General features: G+C 39.2%; 1 protein-coding gene across 1 annotated transcript in view; it reads left to right on the forward strand.

Moving 5' to 3' along the window:
- Window positions 1–14,630, forward strand: part of SHANK2 (SH3 and multiple ankyrin repeat domains 2) — a gene marked incomplete at its 5' end in the record, with an annotated part of 39,362 nt that overhangs the window by 2,216 nt on the left and 22,516 nt on the right. Inside the window, 3 exons of the mRNA XM_010023875.1 lie at window positions 266–346; window positions 711–719; window positions 3,457–3,477. Coding sequence (XP_010022177.1) covers window positions 266–346; window positions 711–719; window positions 3,457–3,477 — 111 coding nt within the window. The remainder of the gene's footprint in view (window positions 1–265; window positions 347–710; window positions 720–3,456; window positions 3,478–14,630) is intronic.

Consider the following 14,630-nt stretch of genomic DNA (forward strand, 5'->3'; position numbering starts at 1 on the left):
CAGTTATTTAGCTTTAAATGTTTCTATGTATCCTGTTACATAAAAGCTTGCTGATGTGTCAAGCAACCTACACTAAAGTAGGAACAGTATAGAAATTCAGTACATGAAAAGCATCTCAGGGTTTTTTCCTCTGTGTGCATGTATTTATTATTACCTTATTCAATGTAGCATATTCTTTTAAAGGAATATAAACTTGTGTATGTCAATACAGTGCTTTAGAGATGTGGATTTACTTACACTGTGTATCCTTCTGTTTAACGCAAAGCCCCACCACCTCCTAAGCGAGCTCCAACCACTGCACTGACCTTGCGGTCTAAGTCAATGACCTCAGAGCTTGAAGAGCTTGGTAAGAAAGTGTTTTTTCACAAGCATGCTGGCATAATAGAAATGTAAATAAATGCAAATAGATATATGTATATATGTTAAATTGCCTAAAAGGAACTGCACTTTGTACAGTATATAGAGCAGAAAAGGTTTTAAGAATGCTGCATCTTTGGAGAGTTCAACTTCTGCATGATTCGCATGAAGAGTTTTTGTTTAAACTTGTGCCTTTCCTGCTACGCAAGAGAATGTTGATACATTTTATGCATCATCAAAGTTTGACACATCTACTAAAGAGTAATGCCGTGTCATATTTTGTTAGCTTTGCTTTCTACATTTTCAGTTCATCTAATATTGTTTTATTTTAAATTCCTGTGGCCTCTCATTAGTGGATAAAGGTAAGCTGCCAGAAGCTGTTGTTAAAAAGCTGACAGTGTTAAAGCAGCTTCAACTTCAACTTGTTTTCGTTAGACTCTGCTCTGAAAAAGTGCATATTATGATATCACTTTGACTTCTGTGCATGATATAAACGTAATTCTTCTCACTATTGCTAATAAAAAAGTATTGAGCATTCAGTCTTTTATTTGCTAAGTTTAAGAAATGTGATTGTAGGTTCCTTTGCTTGATCATCCACATTCTAGATAGGCATAATCCTTTGGGAATTTTCATTTGTTTTCTAGAAGTGAGGAAGGTAATAGTGCTCTTCTGCTAGATCATTAAAAAGTAGAATTTCTGCAGCTAGGCTAATAACATGCTGTTAATGGACCCTATATACAAAGAGAAAAGCCCAGTACATATTTTCATATGGCTACGACACTAAACCAGTGTGTTTAGCAAGTGATAATTGGGTAGAAAAACAAAGCATGTCCCTCATGGCAGAGTAAGAAGAGTCTCTCATACAATAAAACCATCATTCCATGTAACCCTACATTGATTGAAATCCTTACATTTTATAATCATTTATTTTTTTCTGGCATGGACTCATCTCAAGGCTAACTGTAAGGAATCAAAGCCTTGTGGCCACTTTTTCCCCCCTTGGAAGTCAATGTTTTCTGGGGCAGGTGGACCCCATCCATCCTTTAGTGAGTCAAGTCACATAGCTTCAGGGGAAGTTCTTACCAAGGAAGAGATGCTGAAGTGGTTACTGTCTTCTTGATGGTATAACAACCAAATGAAGACCAAAATGGAACACTCTGATTATTTAGCTCCAACAGATCTCAGGAAATTTGGGGTTTCCGTGCCAGGAAGTTTAGGAACTTGACCAGAGCTTTCAGCTCCATAATTTTTCTTCCAGGATTAAAATGTAAAATAATATTTCTGGAGCCACGTTTTGGGTCTGGGTGCTTTGATTTATTTTCCTTTCACGGAGTGCTGAGAGCTTGTGAAACTTTGCTGGCTTATCAACAACTTTTCCCAAGGGGATAGAAATACTTGGGCACTGATTTTCCCCCTTCATTATCCCCTTCTGCAAATCACTTTGGATATTCTTCTATTTCTCTTACTTTTCAATCTCACATAGCAGATACTGTTCTTAAGGCAGAGAGAGGAAGCACTCTCTTCTAGGGGAAAATAGCTTACTGATTGTAACATCACCTCTGCAGTGAAGACCATCATATTTTAGCTTTCTCACCCCCTGTTCAAGTTTATAGTACTTGATCTGCTGTTCTCATCGGCTGGCAGAAAGCACTGCAGCTCTTGTGGCTCGCAACCATGGAACATACTTGAATCTTTAAGCACATTTCCCATCTATATCTTTATCCAGATGGGGTAAATGTTAGTGGCAAGACTTCACTATTCTGGGGAATAGTCCTGAACCATGTTCCACAAGTGTATGTCCCCTAGCAAAGCCGTAATGATACTAGAGCATGGCAGAAATTTGTCTTCTTCCTAAACAAGCCTGTAAATACCAGTTGTGTGATACTCTGAACATTTGCCACTCTAGCAAACAATATGACTACTGTTATAAATAACATCTGTGGTCTACCTATTTTAATACTGGTCCTGTAAAAGGACCAAAAGCAGAAGGAACAGGAATTCTTAAATTGCACAACAACCGACCAAGCTTCCAAAAAGAAAATGTTCTCACTATCATCAGTTAAAAGTTGTCTTCTGACATAAAACACAGATTGTATGTGTGTATTTCTATATAATTTATATATCTTTATTTGTATCTGTGTATATATTGGACATCTGTATGAGCTATGAGAACACCCACATTTTTATATCCATTAAACTATCTAATGAACAAGCATTTGTTTCAAAACATATATGTGCAGCCTAAATAGGAAGCATGTAGAGATGAACACTGTGGATGTTCTCATCAATATTTATGTGTAATCCTTTTTCTGAACTAAAGAAGCTCATGGTCTCAATAATGTCTCGTGGCAAAGAATTCCACAGGCTAATTATGTGCTGTGTACAAATGTATTTCTTTTTTATTGGTTTTAAACGTGATGCCTTTAGTTTTAGTGAATGTCCCCTGTTATGTAGTAGAAGAAACAGATAAATAGAAATTCCCTATTTGTTTTCCCTCAGAGTATGATTTTTTTTTGGCTAAGCTAAACAACATCTTTGTGTAAATATATAGAAAGATAGATAGATCTTGCATTCTTTACGGTCACTTCCTTTGCCTGGCTCTGAACTCTACTTGTGGTTTTATTGACATGCTTTTAGTTACTCTGTGCTCCATAACACTGAGCAGACCATCTCAATTGTCCTCTTTCAAATGAGTTAATCCAAAATGTGGCGGATAACATGTGCTCCTGATTCCTTTCCACTTCAGTCTGCAGAGGTTTGAAAACGCCCTGTTACCATAGTTCGAGAGCCCTGGTTATCAATAAGTTTCCCCACTTACTGTTTTTAATAAACCATTTAGGAAAAAAATATGTACATGTGTCCCTAATATCTGCAGGGGAGCAATTTCTTATAGTTAAGTATAATCCCTGATAAACTGTGCTTTTGCCAAGCTGTTTATCTGCTGTGGTTTGATAGATACATGCATAGCAGAAGCTAGCAGGGAGAGACTACTTCTTAGGTGGAAGAAAAATGTTTATGCTCAAAATGACAGACAAGGATTTAGCATATAAAAATTACCTTCAGAATTGATTCACAGTTCATTCCCTTTCTATTTCCAAGCTTCAGTACGGAAGAAGAAGGGTAAGGGGAAGCATTTTGTCTCTTGTTTAACCTGTTTCTCACCTTTCCATAGTGAAGGATAATAACATAATGTAAATGTTGGCATATGGTCCAGTTTATTTTATGGTGTCAAATGTACATTAATTATTCTATATGTTTTTTAGTTATTTAGTTAATAAATTGCAAACACACTAAGAACTCAAACAGAAGACTACATTTGAAAATAGTCCCCCACATTTCTTACTTTTGTCTCCTTTCCTTCATCTTGCCTTTTTTTCCTTCTTTGTATCCAACTCTTTTCCAAACCCTTCCATATCATCACCTCACAGTTACTGTGCTACCTGGCAGCCTCAGAGTATCCGTGGCCAGTAACGTATCCTCAGTGTAGTCCTACGTTAGTGATTTCACTTGTCTCTTTAATGGCCAAATGTTACTCCCATAACCACACTGTCTCTGTCTCAGGAAGTAGGGATCTTGCACACAACACTTGTATTTTTTGACCTGGAGAACTGCTGCTCTGCACTATTTTAAGTTTTCAGTATAACATCTTCCACGCTGTCCCGTATGCATGGAGTGCCCTCCCTGAACTGATTCATAAGGCCACATCCTTCTCCTTGAAATCTCTCCTAAAGACCCACTTTCCCTATGATCCCTATTAAGCAATCATCTCAGTAATGATGGCTAGGCAGAGGGGCAGGTAGAAATAGTGGTGCTACTTGAATAGCCTTTCCAAATGTAAATGTATATACATGTATACAAAGTTTGTTTGTGTTGAGCTGTATTTTTCCATACTCCTGTATGTCATTTTGCTCTCCTAGATTGTAAGCTCTCCTGAGCAGGGACTGTGTCATTTCCACGTTTTCATGGCGTCCAGCCCAAGGAAGGGTCTAAAACCTCCCTGAGCCCCTGGGTGGTAGCTGGTAGAACAGTCTGTGTCCTGCTCTTCAGCAAAGTTCAGTGTCATGGAAAGGGAAGCTAAGCTGTAGGCAGTGTCTTCTCTCAACAGGGAAGCTTTTGCTTTTTAACACTAAATGGGACAAAATTGGGATTATTTTTTTTTTCCACTCTTTAGCTTTCTGTTCTTTCCTGACCTCCTTTCAGGTCACTAACAAAGGTTCCAGCTAGTGATATTTGCCATTCTCCATTCAGAGAATCTGACAGAATAAATCCCATTGCTACTGGTATTTTTCTGAAAAATGTATTTTGGCAGCATGTAAAAAATCTTTACATTGTTACTGGAGAGTCTTCCTTCAATGGAAAATTCAGTTTTCTGGGTCACAGATGAGGGAGGCATTAAGATGAAAAGAATGGCTTTTGTGCTTCTGTTTGCCTGGTTCTGTCGGTTGTCTTTTGAGATGGGTCGTGGTTCCTTGGGAGGATAGGAGGAGGGAAAGACAATGGCTGTGGTTTCTATGTTCAGGATAGAAGACAGGAAGCTTGTGTCTGAAGAGACAGGTGATAACCTCTCTGGCTTCACAGCAGTATGGCATGGGCAGTATCAGCATTTGACTGCAGTCACATAGCAGGAGTTACTAAAGTGTAACCTGTACTTCATCCGCGCCACTGATGTTCTTCTTACAGTGGTTGCCTAACCTGCAGAAAGAACATCCAACTTCAAACTGTGTTTGGAGGGATGTCTTTTCAATAGGGAAACTACTTTGGGGACTCTGTGGGATAGTGGGAGGGGGAAGAGGTGTGACTTGTACATTCACAAGAATTGTTGGATGAGTGTTACGGCAACATGTAAGCAAACAGTTAGTTGTAGCAGCAATTTTTTGGAGGCAGTACTTAAGATAGAATTCCAGGTAATGTGTAGTGAGCCCATTAATACTGAAGAACAACCAAAATATTCATGCAGCAAATTAAAACGAAGATTTGAAAATATTCTAAAACCTTAAAAGAAAAGATTTTAGGTCATCATTTTCCTCATCACTACAGAAAATATTAGAGTTTCAAAATTAATATTTTAAAATAATAAATTTAACTCTGCATAAAAAAGTTCATGTGACTCATGAAAAACTTGTTTTTGAAGGAGTTTCCTTCAGGTTTTGTTTCAACTTGTTCATCAATAACTTCTTGTGGATGGAGAACATTAAGATTAGTTGATACTTAAGGAACACATCCATAAACTAAGCTCTGTAAATGTCTAGGTACATGATTTACAAGTTTCATTCTCTTAAGCTTTTTCACTGCCAGGAAATGGGTTTGATTTAGTGAGCAATTCAGGGGTTCCAGTGAAAGCTAAAAAGGACAATGTTTCATTTTAAAAACCTCATATAAAAATCCTCTAAGAGAAAGTACAAAATTAAGACTAGAGCAGGCTAAATTTTCATAGTGAAATGGGAATGACAGGATAAATTATTCTTCTGCAATAATAAATATCACTTTGACAGTGTCACACAAGTGTCACTTGTGAGCTAGGGGGTTGTGCGTAGATTTGATGTGGTAATCAAGATAATCCCTCTATATGTGTTGAAGCTGATCTGTGGGGTTTGATGTGGGCTCTAGTACCAAATACAAATGTAGGGGTTTCCTCCTGTGAACAGGTTAGATGCTAGTACCACCTCTCAGGTACAGAATACCTGTGCTATCATCCACACAGGATATTGTTATGTGGCATCAAGTCTTTCTATTTGAATAGAAAAATATCAGTTGATGGCATTCAAAAGAAATATTATTAGCTCTGTCTGCAATAAGCATCCACACTTCATCTCATTCCTGTTGTCCATTGTTTCAAAGGTGGCACATTCTAATGGCATCTGAAACAATGAAATTGCAGAGCAAATACATATCAATGAATGCCAAGCAGTGGATTAGCTTACAGTGTTATGTTGTGTTTGAAGAAAGCACTCACAAAGGTGTCTGAGTTCAAAAATCAGGGGTTTATTTCACTGTGGTGAAGTTGATGATGCAGATTTGTCTGCAGGAAACAATGGAAGTACCATCAAAGCAACTTTCACAGCACTCACAACGGCAACTCCTTTGATAGTTTCCAGCATCTGCAGTCCTTCTATGCAGGAAGAAGGTTTTCTGATCTTCACCAGCCACTGTATTTCAGAAGATGAGAGCAAAAGGCATCAGGATTAATGAAGAATTCTTGAAGGGTATCCTTGTAAGTAATTGATTTGCATTACATATTTGCAATTCTAATAAGATAGCAATGTAGTAATAAGATAAAGGTTGTCATCAAGTTGTCATTTTTTACCAGCACAAAGCAGTGACTCTGAGGGGAATTTGTGAAATGTATGTGTGAAAAAACATGGGCCCCAGTTTTTGTTGATGTAGCAAGGTTACAGGTTTTAGGACTTGTAGTCTTGTGGGGAGTCCACAGCAACGTAAGAAGGTAAAGGATTAGGACTGTGCCTATGACATATATGCTTTTAAAACACTTTATAAGAGCAAAGTACTGAAAATCAGCATATTTCAAGGAGCACAATGCTAACATTATGTTTTCCCCTGGAAAAAATTTGGCACCTACCTGGCAATGTGCAGATTAGCAACTTTTGGCACAGAATCTTAAATTAAGAGGTAACTCTCGGTACTGAACACTCCAAACCAGGCCTTATGTTGGGTAAGGTGGGCAGCTTTAACTAATAGTTTGCAAACACTGGAATCCTGAGCAGAGGTCAGTTGAATCTCTGGGTGGGAGCTAGTATTCTTTCAAATTTATCAGCTTATTCTTGAGTATGTAGCCCCCTTTTTTGATACTTGTTTTTCTTTACTGCAGGACAGTAGTTGAAAAGGTTTTCAAAACCTTTCAGCATCAGCCAAACAAGACAATGGTATAAAAGAAGTTGGAAAAGGAATTGTAAGTGTTAAAGAAAACATGGGGTTTGTAGCATTTGGAAGCAGAGGAATTAAATACGTTGGCATATGTGAGTGTCACTTGCTATACTCAGATATTATTAATTCAATATCTAACCACATAGTGAAAATCACGAGTGCCTGAGGAGCAGTAAAACTTGCATGTGTTTTCCAACATGGTACAGTTAGGGCAGTGGAATATTTTTCAACACTTTTAATGTGTTCTCTCTCTTTTTCAGGAGCCAGGGAGATGAAGGACTTATCTCCCTCATCTCAAAACTCCCTTTGCTGCTATTTCTCTTTTTTTTTCCTTCAAATGTTCACATACCCATGTTAATTAATTTCTAACAGAATTTAAAATAAATGGTTTTAGCTAATTCATCATAGTTTGTTTGGTTTTTCCCCTCGGTGTGGAAGCGTGAGAGTTAAGTGTAAGAACAGAGAAGGCTGCAAGTGTCTTAGGTCCTTCACCTTTCTGTTTGGTTTCTTTTGGTTGCTTGTCTTTCTTTTGTGACTAGGCCAAATTTTCAAATGCTGTCTCTTAAACAGAACATCAAATTGCCACTTAAATTCCACCTGGCTTGCAGGGTAGGAGTGGGTATTGACTATATTCTCTGCTTTGTTTTTGTTCTTAAACAGAAACCACTGTTAGACAATGACCATTCCTCTTTCAAGGTAGGCCGAATTGTAAGGCTTCAGGATTGCAGGTGCATTTTAAATGCCTGTATAATTCTTTCATTAATTGAACATACTGTTAAAGAGCTGGTACTTGAAAATTGTATCTGTAGAAAGAATTTGAACATACTAGTTTTCTGCCTTCCTTAAAATTACTTCTGATGGTGTGATTATCATATGTAAATGTGACTTATATGTACTAATGTGAAAGTATTTTCAGCCCTAGAAACACAAGACTTTCTTTCCAGAAAGTTTTAATAGTTCTTTATTGTGAATACATACAAATCTTTTTCATAAATCATGTGATAGTATTTGTAGATATTCAATGTTAAATGATTCATTGTAGTCACTAAACAGTTTTTATGTTTTACTGATTTATTTTACCTTATTTTCCCTTTTTTTGGATTTTAATGTGCTTTGTAGAGTTTACAGTATCTTAGAGAATATCCAAGTATTTTTACTCCATTTTCATAGAAGGAAAGTATTTCAAATGGCTTATGGTTTTGAGCGTATTGCAAAGCACTTTTGTTATTTCCTCATATATGATGGTGACTGCTTAAGTAATACTCTCTTCCTATTGTTTGCAGTATGGTAAATGTGTGATTTTGGCATTGTGATTTAAACACAATCCTGCAAATTGTTCACTTGGGGTGGGGCTGGAAGAAATGAATTCCAGATTGAAATGTGTTTATGGTAACAGATTTATGAGGATTAGCCTAATTGTCTAAACGAAAACTCAGCTCATTCCATTCCTGTATATTCTTTAACTATACATTTACATGACATAACTGTAGGCTGAGCATGTTATTTCTTTCCTCTAAACATGATCATAAACAACAAATTTGGATTTCAGTCTTAACCTTTAATATTCTTGCTCTGAAACAGTGCTTTAGCATTAGGTTAGTCTTTAAATGCTGAGAAGTATGTTGAAGGCCTGCTTAAACTTTACCTGCTTTTGGTCTTTGATGAATATTTATACTTCTATTCTTACTTGAATAGCTATAAAGAAAGACATCAGTTGTCAGTGGGCATAGCTAATAGCTAAAAAATTCATTTTTAATCATCTGCAAATAGGAGTCACCTACTTTCCCCCAGAGACACTAGAGATCAATTCATCAAGCACAACTGCTTCTATGACAGGCAACATTATCATACGAACTTCTGTCGTCTGATCAAGCTTTCTTTTGAAATCAGTAGGTTCTCATCATTCTGCTACCACCCCATTAGTACCGGAGTTCATCTGCTTCTTTGAGAGCCTTATTTAGATTCCCATACACACTGTTTGTCCAAATTGTCCTTTACATAGTTTCCCCCATCCACAAACATTCACCCTGAAGTATTTACCAAGTTACTTCCCAGCTATTCTTTCACAAACTAAAGCAGGACCAGGTCTTCCGTATAAATATGGGAAGTGACAAAAATCCAGAAGGAATACAAAGTAAATAAGTGCATCTGCTTGGGTTAGATGCTTATTTTCTTTCAGGCACGCAAACTTATAATTATGCACATAATCACTCCTTTTAGATGCTTATTTTCTTTCAGACATGCAAACTTATAATTATGCACATAATCACTCCTGGTCTTTATACTGAAAACAAGCTGCTTATAGTTAAAAATAAAAGTAATTATAAAATGAATCCATGAGATAAAAGCAACACCACCTCTATGTTTTTATGTAGTTTAAACGAATCTGCACACCTAAAGAGTACCCCTTTAGGTTTAGCACTACTTATGGAACTGACTCTTGCAGTTTGTTGACAAGGAAATTTAGCATCTAATGAAAGGAATTAAACTCAACTTGCAAACTCATATTTAGGGAAGGAGATGGAACAAAACATGTGCATATGCAGTACCTGACAGTAAGGGCTATGTGCCTAGACCTGTTGACACCAAGGAAGAATGAATGTCCTGTGTTCCCATCACTTTTCAAAAGGAAAAAATACATGTGCCAGATATTTGACTGTGGTTGACTGCAGATGCTAGAAAAGGTGGGTGATACTACAGCATATAGGTGCAATTGGCATTGTATGAAGTTTTGCATAACTGATTGTGCATGGTACAGTTTCTGTCTGTATCTATCTTAGGTATTTACAAGGCATCTATCACCTTGGTGTACCTAAGCAGTTTGAAAAATGCACCCACCCCAGGAGGCATGATGCAGATACAGGCAGAGGCCCAGGTCCAGAGCAGCAGAGGCAGGTCCCAGGAAGCTCCGCAACTGTGTTACCGCTGTTGTTGAGCTCCTGGCCCACTTGTTGTGGCCAAGGAACATCAAAAAAAAGGTACCCCACCCCTCACGTCCAGCTCCACTGGTGGGGAACCTGAAAAGGAAAGATAATGGAAAAGGCAACGATCCAGTAGCAGAGGTGAAACAGAAATGGTGGGATTTCAAAAGGAGGGATTCTTAAAGAGCAGCACATCTCAGGGGAGGGATCAGCTGCCAGTCCAAGTGGCAGGTAAGGCACAACACAGGCATAAATCTCAAATGTTCCTTAGTGAACAAAAGTTAAAGAAATACCTCTGATGTCTCTAAAGTTTGTTTATATCCAAAGCCCTGCTCTGTTCTTGGCCTCTGTCTCAGTCCTCTATCCCTACAGCTGAATCGACTGTTCAGTTCTCTGTGTATCTTAACCCAATTAACTGCTACAATCCTAAGTATGTCTAATAACAAACTTAAAGGACTTTCACTGGTAATGAATGTTGTGGTGCAAAGAGACAGCATAGTATAGAAGTGCTCCAAAATGATGCACATGTTCATGAACCTAAAGGCTGGAATAATCCTGGCTTCTAATCACCATGTTCAGAACAGGATCAGGCAAGCCACAGGTCACCCCTGCAGGCACAAAAGATGGAGTAGTTCTGTGGCCACCAGGAGTAATTGCTGATCTAACACATCAGACCAAGCTTTATCAGCCTAGTGCAAACACCCATACAGGCAGCCAGCTATGGCCTTCACTGCAGAAACAGAGGACCTGTCTGACAGGAAAGGGAGATAGCCAGGACTTTGATGAAGGTTCACTAGTTACTCTTACATGGACCACTTTGATAACAGGTCTTATTTTCTCTTAAACACAACAGAATCATCAAGGTAAAACATGTGACTCAAAATTGGAATCATGCCCTGTGAAAGCAAGGGAGATGAGGTTAGGAACATGAAGTAAGTTACAATTTGAAGACTGCCAGTTAGTTGGCTGGTATCACTAAGTATAAAGATGCTTATAAAAGACCTAAATGACCTGTTTTGCCTGTAAGTCGTATATATCACTGTGAGCAAAATGCTGTGTGTAGGAACGGTGTGTAAGGTGGAAACAACTAGAAAGATCAAAGAATCTGACCTCTTCCCTCTGCTTTCCCCCTAAGGAAGCTAGCTGTGCTTCTTTGTACACACTGTTTTTAAAGCTTGGTTTTAAATGAGAGAGGTTTTTTAAAGCCAGTTAACAACCTAGTAAGATCAACCATGTTGGTATATAGTTTGGTCCATACCCAGTTCTGACTTGACAGTCATTTCTTTTGGAAGTCACCCCTTTGCCAAGGAAATGAGGTAAAGGCAGTCAGCTGAGGTAACTCTTTCAGCCAGCTTTAATCCCACTTTTGGCAGCTGTTTGAAGCAGTCACCCTCTTCTCTGGCCAATAAGGACAGTTTCTGACCAAACCAAGTTCTCCAGTGCCCCTACTGTAACTGGCACACCTTTTCCACAGCACAGTTATCTTGCCAGGATCCAGTATGAATTTTAGGGCCACCTTTGGTCATTAAGGAATGGGCTTATTGGGCAGAGACTGACACATTCATGAAGGTGGTGACAGCCAGTGACCTTCAGGCAGTTTTCCCAGGAATGCTCTGTAGTGTACCAAAGCTCATGTAAGGCTGTGCCTCGGTTTCCCCATGCCCCATGACAGCACTTCACAAACCTTCCCAAAACCAGAGTTACTAGAGGTGTCGAACACGTTGTTACATATAGTAACAGTTATGAATCTTCCTCTTTTTCATTGCTAGTCAATCCACAAACCTATCCTAAAACCTGTTGAATGTATTCATTATTCATAAGTATTCGCCAGTAGTTTCCACAATTAACTTTCTGCCCAGGGGTTTTCACTGTTTTCTTGTGCTCTTTGTCATTTGTGTTATTGGTCACCTATGCCAGATGCTGTTCTTTCAGCTCTGAAAGGCTGAACATACTGATTAGGAGGACAGCAAGTGGAACATTTTCACAGAGAATTAGGAACCTTGCAAAACTTTTTCTTTTGAGCCTCTGGCAAACGTGTAAACATGCACAAATAACAAAAGTCTTATTACGATCCCCCTGAACCTGAACAAACTAAACTCAGTGATACTATTTACAGAAATATTCATTAGTTAATGTGGGGTTTGGAGGGGTCTTTTGTTTCGTTTTGCTTCAGTTTTTGACTGTCAGTTGAGTTTGGTTCTCTTACTTGCCAGTTGCCAGGTGGGCTATGTTTAGAACACTTGTCAGGAAAATGGAGTTTTCAAACACGGGCAATTTTCTGATGACATGTCAAAAGAAATACAAAGACGTTTTGTATGACCAGTGGCTCTACCCGAATGAATATATATGATCCCTTATCTTTCTCCAATTCCATAGAATTTAACTGAAATGTGTGTTTGCTATGTGTGGTAAAACTAGGTCCCCTGTTTTTTTGTTCTTTTTTTTCATGTGTATTCAGATAGGAAAATGCTAAGAAAGAATTTCATGTTCCTACACTATAATTGTTAAGAGAGATTTGTTAATGAAGGATTGCAGCTACAGCTGTATTAGGCATAGGGGGAGAAGAATTGCAAAGGAAGAAGCAGTTATTACAGTTAGGTTGATACACAGTCCCTTTCAAATCTCCATGGAGTGGAAGAGCCAATGATTGCATGACAGTTTGTCCCTAAGATTCATTTTCATAAGGAGCTCATGCCTTTTTACAAATACAATCTCATCCTCACTTTCCATAAAACATGCAACTGGACAGTCCAGCCAGACACAGAGAGAATGTGAATACTTTGAATGTGAATACTTTGAAGTAGTGAATATGCTAAATGCACAAATAATATCCATTATTTTAGCATTTTAAAAAATCAGAATTATATTTAGCCACACAGAATCCCTTTTAGAGCAGAATAATATTGGAGGCACTTGGGTGTAGAAATAAAGAATGCCACATGAGGGTAGACAGGGGCTGATACATAGGAGGAGGGATCCTTGGGTCTGCCAGAAGGAACTTTCATTTAAAACCATAGAAAATAGACAAATAAAACTAAAAAGTCCAACAAAACCAGACTTTTCAGATTCATAAACAGAACCAGAAGTATGGTTTTAACATGACCTCAGCAACACCTTCCAGATGTAAGCTCACAGCTTCAGCTTGAGATCTGAAGAGCAGCATCTATATGAAGATATTTCATAGAGCAGAAATTACTCTTTAAATAGTAACATTTTCAAGACTGGGCTGCCAGAGAGTAGTCATGACACCAAGCTGGCACCCAGAGCACTGTAGGGTGAGCAGCACAGCCAGACACTGCTGTTGAGGTCACAGTCTTCCCAACAGCAGCGCTTCTCTCCTGTATCCCTTGCCTGAGTGTGAGGAATGCAGGCTGTTTGGGCTACCATACTGCAACATCTTAGCCAGACCACCCCAGATTAATTTCTGATGACCAAATTGTCCCCCCAAAAAAACAAAATGAATTCATGTTTTTTTTATTTGAAGCATGGAAAGGGTGAGAGTTACAGCCACTGACTCTTGTAACCAAGAACGGTGCTGGGCAGATAGTGCTCTACTGTGAGCCGCAGATCGCTGTGGGTGCAAACAGCTTAGCCATCTCTAGCCTTTGGGAGTGCTTGTTATATAAGGGAGGATTTAGAGTAAGCATATACACAGTATCCTCCTCACTAATGTCTGTAACGATGCCTCTTTGCACACTAAGCTGCCACAGGGAAGCACTTGCACCCAGATACCCACCATATGCTCTCAGGCAAGGGAAGAGGTAGCCAGGGGAGGGCAAAAAACTAAGCTTACTTTCAGAAGACGATGAGATCCTGGCGAGCAATGCCCTCAGGTAGAGTCACCTGCTGTTTGGAGAAAAGAACAAGGAAAATCTGGCAGATGTTAGGGAGGGCATTGCTCGCGGGATGCACGCTGTGGACGGCCACCGTGGTGCTGCAGCAGTGATTTGGGAGAGAGCACACTGGGGGTGGGGGTGACGTGAGACGTCGGACAAAAGTGAAGATAGCCAGCAGTGCCTCAGAACAACAAAGGGCTGCCCTCAGCCAGTGGTGGAGCACATCTGGCACCCCAGGAAGCTCAATTGGACACTTGGCCCTGAGCTCGTCCCAGGGATTTCTGACTGACACCACTGCAGTGCATAGGTGAGCTTTTTGATAGGTTCACTGACATTTCCTGTCACAGTCACGATGAGGTGAATTGGTAGTTCCTGCCTTGGGATGCAGCATGGCTGTGTGTGTTATGGGTACAGGACAGTGTGCATTTATACCAAAAGCTGTTAATAATGTCAAGTGCCACATGCCCAGTGCAGTCACTAAACTTTAGTCCGCCCTTCCGTTTGCCCAAACACATACACTCTGGCTTCCCAACTGGCTTCTTTCTATGTGTTGTCCAATGCATGTAGATACCTCCATCTGCCTGGCCTCAGATACAGTGGTTGTTGCTCCTCTATTTGATTGCCAGATGTCACT

Source organism: Nestor notabilis, unplaced genomic scaffold (genome assembly GCF_000696875.1).
Source record: "Nestor notabilis isolate BGI_N333 unplaced genomic scaffold, ASM69687v1 scaffold1411, whole genome shotgun sequence".
NCBI lineage: Eukaryota > Metazoa > Chordata > Aves > Psittaciformes > Psittacidae > Nestor > Nestor notabilis.